The sequence below is a fragment of the Danio rerio genome, chromosome 23 (genome assembly GCF_049306965.1).
Source record: "Danio rerio strain Tuebingen ecotype United States chromosome 23, GRCz12tu, whole genome shotgun sequence".
NCBI classification, from domain to species: domain Eukaryota; kingdom Metazoa; phylum Chordata; class Actinopteri; order Cypriniformes; family Danionidae; genus Danio; species Danio rerio.
Window position 1 is genome coordinate 41,157,501 of NC_133198.1, and position 13,901 is coordinate 41,171,401.

A 13,901-nucleotide genomic window follows, 5' to 3' on the forward strand; every position below is an offset into this window, starting at 1 on the left:
AAAAAAAGCTGCCACTTTTATTTCTTGTTCTGCCAGTTTTTTCCTTCAGCTGTTTTATCAGGTATCAGATTTGAGGGTGGTTAACAACCAAGTGGGTTGAGACGTTTTTTAAAATGTTGTATTTTCTTGTGTTTAGCAAGTAGCAGCGTCTGTTTTGGGCCATGATGTGTTGTTAGAACAGCTTTGCACACAGGCAAACTGACAAAATGGTCACGTCTCCTGAAATACTTTCTCCCACGTAAGCTATCATTCAAAACTTGTCAGAATGTCAGATGCTTGATTCTAATGGGCTGATTAACATCCTTAGTTTATTTTGGGATAAATGCACAGCTCCCAGTTTGCTTACTTATAATAAGTGCTAAAAGTATGTACTTATTGTGAAGAAAAAGTATATAAACTCACTGGCCACTTTATTAGGCACAATTTACTAGTAGCTGCTTTAATCCTTCATGGCATCAATTCAACAAGGTACTGGAAATATTCCTCAGATATTTTGGTCTATATTAACATGACAGCATCACACAGTTGCTGCAGATTTTTCCGCTGCACATCCATGATGTGAATCTCTCGTTCCACCACATTCCAAAGGTGCTCTATTGGATTGAGAACTGGTGACTGTGGAGGCCTTTTGAGTACGGTGAATTCATTGTCATGTTTGAGAAACCAGTCTGAGATGATTCACGCTTTATTACGTGGCGTGTTATCTTGCTGGAGGTAGCCATCTGAAGATGAGTACACTGTGGCCATAAAGGGATGGACATGATCTGCAACAATACTCAGGTAGGCTGTGGCATTGACACGATGCTCATTTTGTACCAATGAGCCTTGAATTAAACTTGAATGCATACAGACTCATGAGGACTTGTGTCACTGGGGGGATCAAAATTGAGGTCCCCATGGGTAAAAATATTTAAAAATCACACAGAATGATGTTTTATATATATATATATATATATATATATATATATATATATATATATATATATATATATATATATATATATATATATATAAATATATATATATATATATATATATATATATATATATATATATATATATATATATATAAATGTTGATGGTTTGCTCTTAGGGTTTGGTTTAGGGTTGGGATTAGGGGTTGAATATATGGTTTGTATACTAGAAGCATCATTACACCTACGAGAGTCCCCATTCAGATATAGGAATAAGTATGTGTGTGTACGTGCTTGACTACATTGACCACTGTCAGTCTGTCTTACCAAATGCATGTTAAAAAATCAATAAGAGCCTTGCTGTTGCACTCTGTTATGATCTATTGCATGATATGTATTCGCATGCATATGTATTTAATTATATTATGACATACTCGCCAATACTTATTGCTATGGCTTTGACATGTCTGTACGACTCCATCCACTTTGCCACACAGCGGTACCTTTGAGTTTCTCTTTGTTGTTGGCTTCTCTAAACTCTTGCTGCAGCGGCCCAATTCATTAGCCACGCAGCATGGCTGTTTTTTTTTCTGAGCTCGCTGAGTCATTAGAGACATGGTTGTAATTTGTATCGATTTTTGTAGCCAGGGTGCTCGAAACCAAGTTCCTCCATGGCAAGATTTAAGGGCCCCTGCACAATAAGCTGAATGATTTCCTTCTTTGCTAATGAGGTATCGGAGTGCACCATCCTGAGCTTCCTCTATAGAAACTGAAGAAAAACACTTATTCCAGGGCACTAAAATAAAATGGGATACAAGACAGCTCTGGAGATTGATGAAGCACCTACCATCACATTATCCAAAAAAAGGCATTTAATTTTTGCGCGTTTTTTTTTTTTTTTTTTTTTTTTTTTGGAAAATACAGTGATCAATAGTGTTGACGCCTTTTTTTCTGTAACAGGATACTAACAAAACTTTAATTATACTTATGATGTTTATTATATATATAACATCAATTGGCTAGTAGACCTCAAAAATGATTTTAAGTCCAGAAGATAAAACTTAGCTGACAAAAACTCAAAATTGTCCAATTTTCCCCGCAATTAAAGCTGACAGATGCTACATTGTCTTCAGTGATGCTCAACACACACAAATCTGTTAAAGGGCCATGAAACCCCCTCGTTTCAGCAGGGTGTTTTCACACCTCTACTTTGGAAAAAGTCAGTAAAGTGGGCGTGTCCAGCTCTGTTTAGGGGGGAGTGTCGGAGGAAGAAAAGCGGCTTGGTGTGGGAGTGTCTATTTGGGCGCGCTGAATTTCAGAGTCAAAACACACAACCACAGCGGACAAAGTGACTGTTTACATGGACATCTGTAGTCGAATTATTTGCCTAATTATTAAATGGTGGACTTTAACTGCAGTTTGGCTCTTTCATTCAGGTATTCATTCATGTCCCTCGCGACAAACGTGATATTTGATTCGAGGAACTGCTCTAAGCGTGTATTTTTCATGCAATGTTTGATACCGCACGGCGAATGAGAGAAAAAAAAACTCAGCATTTCCCGGAAACTTAGATGCACACGGCAGGTAGCGTCAGAAAGCCGCGTGTGTTATTCCGGTCACAAAATCCAACACGAGGTTATAGTTTGGTTGTAGTGCTAACTTGTTTACACTCGGTGCAATAGTTTGTTTGATACGAATAAAATACGAACTGAATAAACAAAGAGCACTGGTCGCTCACTTACCAAATCTGTAGAGACAGGACAATCCACAGCAACTAGAGCTGTGTCTTTATTTAGAGGAGACTACAAGCGAATCCGGATCACAGCGTTTGCAGATGAGAACAGCTCTCAGGTAAACAATAATCCTCCTTAGTTTCCCCCGGGTTCCCTGGTTTCCTCCCACTGTCAAAAAACATGCAACTTAAGTTAATTGACTAATCCAAATCGGCACAGTAGACATGCTCCTAGTAAACAGTTATCTCTTAGGAGCAATCACTATCTGTTCATTAGTTACTACAGCAGGGGAGTTCTTGAGATCTACCTGAGCTCAAACTCCCCTCTCTCCTTGCAAACGGGAGGGAGCCCCGGGCTTGAGGCTCTTATGAGCTCAGGGCTCTCTCCTGGGACAGCATGCCAAACAAGCTTTATAATCAATCATCAGCTAAGTGTGAACTCTTGAACGTATTTTTTAATGATAAAGGCATTTCATTTTTCAATGGGTTCATTTATGTATGCGCATGCTTATTAACATCAAGCTTTGTTATAATAACCAATGTTTCTAAATCTTTAACAATGATAAAAATTCAGATTTAGAAGTGAGACTTTGGGAAGCCCTGATCTGCGATGTGAAAGCAATCTAAACGATATGCATTTTAACACTTTTAAAGTGGTCATAAGTGGACAAGCTCAGTACATTTAAACCTTCTTTCCAATTGTATTTACCATTTTCATTTATGATCAGAATGCCAAAAAATGCATATTAACACTAAGCGTAAATAAACTTCAGACAGGACCTCTTTGCCAAGGATGCTTTTATTGACAAATTGTTATTCACTGGTACCTAATGAAAAAAAACGTATAAAAATTGAGGGAGGGTTGCAAGCAAACTTACCTGAGCTGCCACTATATGTACAGTGATTGGAGCAGATCAGCTGATCGCACTAGCTGATGGCAACACACTGTAAAAAATGCAGGGTCCCACACAATTCCTTCATGTCGTCCCAACACAAATCGATTAAGTTAACCTAATTTTTTTTTTTACATATTTATGGATTTATGGAAGTGGATAGAACATAAATCAATTAAGTTGTTCCCTAAAAAGTAAGAATTTTGTTGTTTCAGTCCATTTTAAATAAATAGTTCATAATAGGTTAATAATAAATATTCTTGAATATGTCTATTGCCTACATGACCTGACTGAACGATCATTGCACTCAATTATAACCCTATTTTCCAGTCATTTAAAGTAAATATGATTAATCAATATCTTGCTTTAAAAAAATCTGATCAAAAAATCAGAGCGGCTTCATTTTTGCATGCATTATCATAAAGAATGGGCCTAGAGAGCTCGATAGATCTGCTCTTATTCTCTTCAGGCCTCTTCACATGGAGAGCAATCGAAACAATCGCTCTTAAACATGCGTGCTGGATTTCTCACGAGCACTCGCTGTACATTTTCTTTCTTTTAAAAAGATGCAATTAAGATAAGAAGTGTTTGTGTTCGACACTCGTCACTTGATTAATTCTCGGTACTCGGTTATTCACACTACCATTTGTTAAGTGCAACACCTTTTGGAATTAGCGGCTATATTTATCTGAGTGAAGTCTCGAGACGTGCATTTGTGATGATGATCACCCTTACTGTACGGATTGAAAAAACTCTCACGCCAGGCATTTGCATTGTATTCGAATGGTTTAGAGATGTCAAGGAGATCCTTTTGGGAAAACGTAAGCTGCCTTTTTTCTTTTTCTTTTTTACACTGGCACAATAAGAGGTGCACTTCGGTACAAGGACATTATGTTCTTCCATTTTTAGTTGATGGTAATATGCATGTGGGTGTTGAATTGTCAAACCTCGCTCTTGCTCTGGCCTTGGGGAAAGTATTGGTATTCAGAGATGCGCGCATGAGCGTGCATAAACTCTCCCAAATGCACACTCACGCCCAAGATAAATATTTGTTTACTTGCTCCTCTGAAATTTGGACCCTGTGGTCAAATGGGATGTTTGATTGGGGATATATGACCAGTCCTTTTCCCAAATCTCTGCATGGCTGCCTACAGCTGTCTTCTATGAAAGCGTCCTGACCATTGTTTCACTTTAAAGCAGAGATGCCCAAAGTAGGGCCCGTGGGCCAAAGTTGGTAACCTTGGGTTACCTTCAGACAACCTTCAGACCATCAGAAAAGAGAAGGAGAATGATGGGGTGTTGGTTGGGACGAATGCCTTTTACAGAGATTGTCATTTCGAATTTAACGTAACCTTTTGTTTCTTTGTTTTATTGCTAAGCTAACTGAAATGAAATGATTCAGTTGAATGTTATAAATGAATCCAACTTTTAAAATGTAGGATATCTGCAAGCAAATCAAGGTAAAGGCAGGAGCAGCTCGACTAGTGTATTCCGCATTGAACTCCATTGTGTTATAAATAAGATTGTTTATGTTTTTACTGTTATAATTTTGGGTGACACAGTGGGTCAGTGGTGCCTCACAGCAAGAAGGGAGCTGATTTGGGTCCTGGCTGGGTCAGTTGGCATTTCTATGTGGAGTTTGCATGTTCTCCCAGTGTTGATGTGGTTTTTCTCCGAATGCTCCGGTTTTCCCCACAGTCAATAATCAATTTGAACTGTTTAAAATAGAAGAGGGTTCTTTATCCTACATGTTTTAGTATTGTTCTTAACTATTTAATGTCTGGAAATATATTTTTGATTTCTTTTTAAAAGCTTTTCACAAGGAGGTTAAGTCGAACCATTGTCTTGAAATTCTTGGATATTCTGAGACATTAGACACTTTTCCAAAGTCCCAGCAACGTCCCCTTTTGATGGGCCTAAGAGTTCTTTCACACCTAGACTTTTGTTTCGGAACCCGGCGTGTTTCCCCTGTTAGTTTGTTTGGCATATGTGAATCCAGCAATCGCACTCAGATCCGCTCCAAAACAATCGTTTCGAGATAAGCTGAATGAGGTGGTCTCGGCTCAATTGAAATAAACTAGAGCGCATCATTTGCAGGGAGAAAGTAATGCAATCCAACAAACTAACAAACCAGCCTATACCACAGGATATGTAATAGACATATATATGAGGAGCGAATAATGAATAGGGTGGGATGTCATCATTCCTAGCGGTAAATGTGTGTTTCATGTCAAATACAAAAGTGAAAGTATGCTAAACTATTAACGTTTACGTTAACGAGCTGTTTATTCAAAAATGGACTGAACTGTAGTCTTGGTTTATCTGTTATTTCTCTCTATTATGTAAAGCCTGTAATGCATAATTATAGCCAACTTCTATGTATGAGAAAGTCCTACCTCTGATTAATATTTGGTAAAGATGTCTGTGTATGTCACCATTCAAAATTAAATTCAAAATTAAATTCAAAAATTAAATTCAAAATTAAATTCAAAATTCAAATTCAAAATTAAATTCAAAGTAAAATTCAAAATTCAAATTTAAAATTAAATTTAAAAATTAAATTAAAAATTCAAATTCAAAATTAAATTCAAAAATTAAATTAAAAATTCAAATTCAAAATTAAATTCAAAATTAAATTCAAAATTCAAATTCAAAATTTGCTTATAATGTCTTATTGTTTATCGTCATAAGTCAAAATAAAGACGGATGACAGCTGAGCAAGACTCAAGACAGGGGAACCAATGTGAGGAGCGTTTACTCGCATGTGACTTGTTTTAGCTATTTTGGTCTGTTTATAAACTTTGGAGTGTTAAAGCAAACTGCACCAAGAACAAAAATAAACATTGTAACAATTTTAATCCTTGTTTCTGAACAAAACATTCGATCTAAAGGATAAAAAAGGATACTTTTACACTGGAAAACTTCCAAACCTCCATGTTTAAAAGAGTGGAATTGTATCAAGTCATTCATCTTAAGAGGATACGCTCCTTGGAACCAAAATCTCAACACTAATTTCAAACTGTATGGCAACCTTTTCTGGATTTCCTCAAAACTGATTAGTGCTATGCCAACAATTAATTGGATCAATTGATCATATTCTGATATTACATTTGAACATTATGATTGCATTGATTGGTACTTAAATACCCCCATTTATTTGTTAGTTATTCACTTTAATTAATTAATTTATTTTTCTTTTCTGATTTATCACTATGTTTATACCAGTGGATTTCCTTGTACCTTTTAGTATTTAAAAAAGAAAAAGGCTTCAATAAAATATTGAAAAAGAAAAATCCATATGAAATGTCAAGCAAAAATCGAGCAAAAGCTCTAAATATTTACATTCATCAATCTTAAAAATAATCAAAACTAATATCTATATCAGTCTTTAGGCTTTCATAAATAAAGAACTCAAGAAGGGTTTTGTTCCTCAAGTTTTGTTACGAGTTGTAAAAAGTAGTACATTATGCAGATCACTAGATTAAAGACCTATTGCACCCTCTTTTTCCAAGTGCAGGTGCATAATAAAACTTTTTTCTCTTCTTCTTTTTTCACCCCCAGATTTCTCAGCTACGCGGCAACAACCGTAAGTTCACCTTGCTGCATGCCCTTGTGGAGCAGATCATGTTGCGAGACCCACGTTTGGCCACCTTTTTCCTGGAGCTTGCAGAATTCGAGACAGTTCCCGGTGGTACTATAATCAAAATTTCATTGGGTGTGATAGATGTTTCGGGGGCTGATTTGATTGAATGCCTTCTGATTGTGTGTTTCTGTGGTTTCTCCTGCAGCTTCGGTTAAAGGTCTGACAGCAGAGGTGGACGGTACGTGGACGCTTCATCTGAATGGGTTTTGAGATGCTTCTTCTGCACCAAACTTGATTTTACACTGCAAAACTCACTTAAAAATCACTTTTTTTTCTAAATTTTACAATCATTAAGCTTTGTAGATGTTGTATCTGTTTGTTTCTTACTGTTGTAAAGTGTCCTTGAGCCTTGGAAATGTGCTATATAAAATAAACTTATTATTATTATTATTATTATTAATAATATTTATTATTATTATTATTATTATTATTATTATTATTATTATTATTATTATTATTATTATTATTATTATTAATATTATTATTATTATTAATAATAAAATTAACGAAGTAATACTAGAAAAAAATTAATGATTTATGATTAATGATTTAAGAAGTTAAAGACTTAAAACAAGTCAAATAATCTAGCAGTGCAGTAAGATAATTATACTTTGGATATTTTCTTGAAATAAGAAAACTTTCCTAGGCATTTTTAAAGAAAAAAGTCTTAAAATAAGTATTTTACAATTATAACAGGCAAATAAATTGAATTACTAGTTAAATACAACGCAAGTAAACAGGTTTTATTATTAAGAGAAAAGAAAATACAAAACTATACAGCCCTGTGTGAAAATGTGAAATGACGCCATTGGAGTGGCCTAGTTAAAGTCCTGACCTAAATCTAATTGAAATGCTTTGGCATGACCTTAAAAGGGCATTTCATGCTCAAAAAACCCTCCTATGTGGCTGAATTACAATGATTCTGCAAAGATGGGTGGGCCAACATTTTTTTTTTCCACAGAGCTGTAAAGCAATAAGAATCAGAAATCAGAAAGAGCATTATTGCCAGGTATGTTCACGCATACAAAGAATTTGTTTTTATGACAAAGCATCTACAGAGCAACAGAATGACAGAGACAGGACAAAAAACAGATATTAAATATATTTAAAAGTAGAAGTAAATAGTGAATGCAAATGATCAAATTGTCAAGTGTACAGGTATATTATTATGTACAACGTTATATGGGCAGCTGTTATGTGCAAATTGGTATTTAAATTATGTTGTTGAATAAATAAGTGTATACTGTATGTGTAGAAAAAGTAGTGATGTTTGTTTCACAATAACTATCATCAAGTGTTCATGAGATGGATTCCCTGAGGGAAGAAACTGTTTTGGTGCGCAGTGCTTTGTAGCGTCGACCAGGTAAAAGTTCAAAGAGGCAGTGTGCTGGTTGTGAGGGGTCCAGAGGGATTTTGGCAGCCCTTCTGCTCGCTCTGGATAAGTACAGTTCTTGGAGAGTAGGGAAGGTTGTACCAGTGATTCGCTGAGCAGTCCGAACTATGTAGTCTTCGGAGGTCAGATTTGGTAGCTAAGCTAAACCAGACTTGCAGAGCATGCATTATTGATTGATAATTGCTCCATGTTTTAAATTTCTGTCCAGAGAGATCATGTTTTGATCCTCGATTGGTCTCACGCAGTCAAGTGATGCAATTTCACAGGTCAGAGTTCACCAAGCTTGAACTTTGCACTGTAGCAACCTGCGAAACTTGATGCATGACCCTGCGTTTTCAGTCTGACGTATTCACGTGCGTATGAGTGGAAGTCTATGGGAGGAAAAGCCCAGTGTGACTGCAGCTTTGGGCTGGATATTTAAATTCAATTTGGAATGATCCGATTGGCTAGTTAGTGATTAGTTATAGGGTTCAGCTGTAGTCAATCCTATCACGTGCTCCTCTCGAAATTAGTTTGTAAACTTCACTTAAGCTTTACTAACTTTGATAAAAAAACATAAATAATATTAAAACAGTCCCGATAATCTTACACAATCTGATCTGAAATAGTATGGTTTTCTTTAAAACATCTTTTGGGCTAGAAATAAGACTCTTGACTAGTCGAGAAGTTTTTGCAGTGTAGATGTCAAGGTTTTCAGAAAGCAATGCTTGATTGGGCACTTTTCATTTCAGAAGATCAACAGTCCCTTTTCAGTGTAATATTCAAGTGTGGTCAAGCATTTCATACGCTTTATAGCTTCTTCTTTTTTTTTAATCAGCTGTGCAGTACATTCAGACCTGTTGCTGCTTGGCTTGCTTGTGCATTAATGCAGAAAGGAATGGCAATTTTATTCATAGAGTGTGTAGCGGGTGGATTATAAATGTACTCAAAAAGCGATTTTCACTCTTTGTCACCATTTAGTTGTGAGGAATGAATTTCAGAAGGTCATCCAGTACAGGAAGGCACATAAACGGAAAAACATGGGCAATCAGCAAATCAAGTTCTTCCAGGACATGAAGGTAATTTACAGATTTGTTTCATTGTGTTTGTTCATGTCAGATCTGCTTGTCTTATACAATAATAGATAGATTTGCACATAAATTTGAAAGAATATTTACATCTAGAAACATTTTTAGGACAAATGTTTAATTATTACTTTATGTATAGTGCAATAACAATGAATAAAAGGGGATATAAGATATTTTTTTTCAAAAAAAAAATGCTAAAAGCACCAAATATATATATATATATATATATATATATATATATATATATATATATATATATATATATATATATATATATATATATATATATTAATTATAAATTTAAAAAATGTGATATTGGTCAAGTTTTACACTATGGTTTTATTAAGTAAAGTTAGTTAATTTATTTATTAACATAAACTAATAATGAACAAAACTTGTACAGCATTTTTGGATTCAAAGTTCAAGATGTGCTAATGCTTTATTAAAATCCAAGTTCATGCTTGTTAACATTAGCTAATGCACTTAACCTAAATTATTAAATATATTTGTAAAATTATTTAAAAGTAAAGAAATCCATAAATTATGGTATTTTCAGAATGTTTGTGATAATAATTGACTTTTTCAAACTAAATTGAAAAACCCCCAGACAATGTTGTCTAAAATGTGTGTCCCTCAATACAAATTGGCAAACATATTTTGCAGAACACCGCTCTTGCTTGTGCATCATCATTTCACTATCTCAGAAATGTAAAACAAAAAGTTGTTTTACAAAAATGATAGAATTTATCCTGTAAATGTCATCAAGGTGACAAAGTGGCTCAGTGGTCAGCACTGTCACCTCACAGCAAGAATGTATATGGTTCCAGTCCCGGCTGGGTCAGCTGACATTTCTGTGTGGAGTTTGCATGTTCTTCCCATGTTGGTGTGGGTTTCCTCCGGGTGCTCCGGTTTCCCTCACAGTCCAAAGACATGCGGTATAGGTGAATTGAATAAATTAAATTGCCCGTAGTGTATATGTGAGAATAAGAGTGTATGGGTGTTTCCCAGTACTGGGTTGCAGTTGGAAGGGCATCCGCTGTGTAAAACATATTCTGAATAAGTTGGTGGTTCATTCCGCTGTGGCAACCCCTTATGAATAAAGTTACTATGGAGAATGAATGAATGAATGAATGAATTTTTTCCATGATAGTTTGTGCACATTTTTCATATAAAATAAAAGGTTTGTATTACACAATTGAGCTCATATGTTCAATAAATGGAATTTTTGAAATTGTAATGCTTAATTTTTTAATGCAACACTTCAAAATGTGCAAAAAAATGGTGGATGGAAACATACTGTACCTATTGGCTGCTGAGTGTCAACATTCTTCAAAATACCTTCTTTTGTGTTCAATCAAATAGGATAAGTAACTTGACAGAATTGTCAGTTTTGGGTGAACTGTTCCTTTAAGAGGACAAGCCTTATCAAAAAGCTTTTATAGGGCTTTAAACAAGGCAAAAGCACATTTCATACACAATGGTAATTCAAAGTGCTTTACATAACCAGGAATAAAAGCAACAAGTATAACAAAATAAAAACAGCAAAGAATAAAAATAATTAATAATGAGAAAGAAAAGAAAGATATATTAATACACTCGGACGCAGCACAGTACTCATTCAGTATAGGCACAGCTAAACAGATGTGTTTTCAGTCTTGATTTGAGTGTGCCTAATGTTGGAGCACATCTGATCATTTCTGGAAGCTGATTTCAGCAGCGAGGTGCGTAGCTGAAAGCAGATTCACCCTGTTTTGACTGAACTCTGGGAATTTCTAGTTTATATGATCCTAAAGATCTGAGGGATCTGTTAGATTTGTTTTCAGTGAGCATATCTGTAATGTATTGAGGTCCTAAACCATTTAGTGATTTATAGACAAGTAATAATACTTTAAATCTATTCTGAATGTAACTGGGAGCCAGTGTAAAGACCTGAGGACAGGTGTCATGCGCTCAGATTTTCTGGTTTTGGTCAGAATCCTGGCAGCAGTGTTCTTTCTGACTGTCTTTTTGGAAACATAGTTTTTGCAGTCTTTTTAATCAAATGTGAAACTCAACTATTCACTTTCTTCATAAGAAATACATTTTCGTTTAGGATGTTTTTCACAAGAACCCAATGCGCTGTATCATTCCACCGCAACTCAGTGAGAAAGACAGTTAATCCAGATCACATAAAGCACAGGCCACAGTGAGCTTGTTGTCTGAAAGCTTGTAGGAAAGCTTTTTCTAGTTGGAAAGAAATATCGATTATCAAAATCTGATAGCGCTGAGAATGCCAGCTCTACCTCTTCAAAAGCAGTGGAAAAAAAGCACAGCCTGTAACACCTGCTTTCTCTTTATCTCCGGCTCTAGACGGCCATCCAGAAACATGAGGCCGACCTCCGACAGCTGATGAAGAGGTGCGAGGAGATGAGGAAGCTCTACACTGACATATTGGTAATCTTTGAGTTATTATTTCAATATCTCTTCTGTTGTGCTGCTTTGGAGAGACGGATGGGTCAGAATCTGGAGATTGGTCTTTCTCTGCTTATCTGGGCCAGGTGGACGCTGGGAAGGGGAATTTATATTTTTGACCATCCATTCATCAAGGTTACACAGTTTTTTGTTCTCACTGTGAGAGACAAGAGGCTGGATGGAGATTGAATTATGATTAGGATTCTCCGTGATGTTCTTGGTTTGTTTATAACGCTAAATATGTGATGAGCACAGCAGAGCCAAAGGGGTATTGGCAACATAAAAATTAGAAATCCACTATTTTGTATTGGATTTAGTTCATGTTGACTTTTTTGTTTTAAGTATATTAAAAACTGATTTAGTAGACAAGTGAGATTGGATCACGGTTGATTTGTAATTCGTAAAGATCACAACCCAAAATTCGGAACACACATGGCCTGCGGATTAACTTTTTTACTTGTAGATTAATCTTAAATTTGTAACGATCGCAGAGAGATCGAAGCTGCACCATTAACTATTAAAAGATTGGGATCTCAACACCCACGCAACATAAATTATTAATGATGGTGATTTGCATAATTTTAACAATTCTTCGAATTGCTGCATTCAAATCTGTGTTAGAAACAGATTCAAGAAAGAGATTCAGTCTAGGCCGGCTCACACTGTGTGATTTTTTTAATTATTATTATTTATTATTTTATTATTATTATTATTATTTTATTTTTTATTTATTTATATATTTTTTGTAATCCTGAATGATTGTAGCATGTCAGGCTGCATGAACATGGCTTCCATGTCACACTGTCAAAATCTCAGCTGTCATAAAGTCAGACTGAACGACAATGAAGACACGCCAAACACAAAAGAAAACACCCCCTGAGTTTGATGTCATCCACCTGCGACACTTAAACTATCCTGCATTCTGAAATGATTCCTTATAGCAAATGTGAACAATCTGTAGCGGCAATTTTGCACACGGCATGTCTCAATGACAAAACCAGAAAGAAAAAAAAAATGTTTTGACATACCTGCAGTCATTTGAATTGTCGCATGGATTGTGTCATCAAATTCGGAGCTCCTATTGGATCTCATCACAGCTGTTGTCACACTGTAGGAAAGTGTCTGAAACCTTCTGAGGAGGGAAAATCTGATCGCAACAGGCACTAAGCGGCTGTCTGTGAACGTGTCAAACCAACGATCACAGATCATAGATTTTAGCCCAGGATTTCAGGAATCTTTTAGGATTTCCCAAATTTGTCTTAGATGACAAAATTACAACTGAAATCTCACAGTGGGAGCAAGGCTTCAGTTATGGAGTTACAAACAGTTAACACAGAAGTACTGGAATAACAGTTTATAGTTTTGAAATAACCACTGATGTTTATGGTAAAAATTAAAATCACCATCATAAGCATTTTACTTGACACTCAAAAATGAAAGTTGTAGGCAGCACTTACATTACTTAACCAATCGGATGCAACAACCAGCCATCAAAAATATGCCACTGAATAATTCTTCAAAAATTACAAGAAGAGTCTGGATGCTGACCTGGTGCAGTGCAATCTGAGCTGCATCCAATGCTTTTTAATGCGCTCACCTAACCCCACCCCTAAGCCAACCCGTCACAGTGACGTCACTCACTCCATTGAGTGCATTGTGTCTGAGATTGCACCGCTGAGTGAATAGCATCCAGATACTATTGAAAATGACGCATCTAGCAATGAAACATAAAAACACAAGTTTTATGAGTGAATAACTAAATTATTTTTTTGACAGTGAGACTAAAAATAAATATGGGTTGTACAAAA

At 35.7% G+C, this 13,901-nt stretch overlaps 1 protein-coding gene across 2 annotated transcripts in view; it reads left to right on the plus strand.

Moving 5' to 3' along the window:
* The window catches only part of LOC101883438 (uncharacterized), a 121,806-nt gene that overhangs the window by 96,347 nt on the left and 11,558 nt on the right, over positions 1-13,901 (plus strand). Inside the window, exons 13-16 of one of the 2 annotated variants that reach the window (XM_005162454.6) lie at positions 7,101-7,230; positions 7,328-7,360; positions 9,536-9,633; positions 11,992-12,075. In XM_005162454.6, coding sequence (XP_005162511.3) covers positions 7,101-7,230; positions 7,328-7,360; positions 9,536-9,633; positions 11,992-12,075 — 345 coding nt within the window. Of the gene's footprint in view, positions 1-7,100; positions 7,231-7,327; positions 7,361-9,535; positions 9,634-11,991; positions 12,882-13,901 lie in introns of those variants that run through there. The other variant, XM_073939318.1, reaches the window with a different exon arrangement.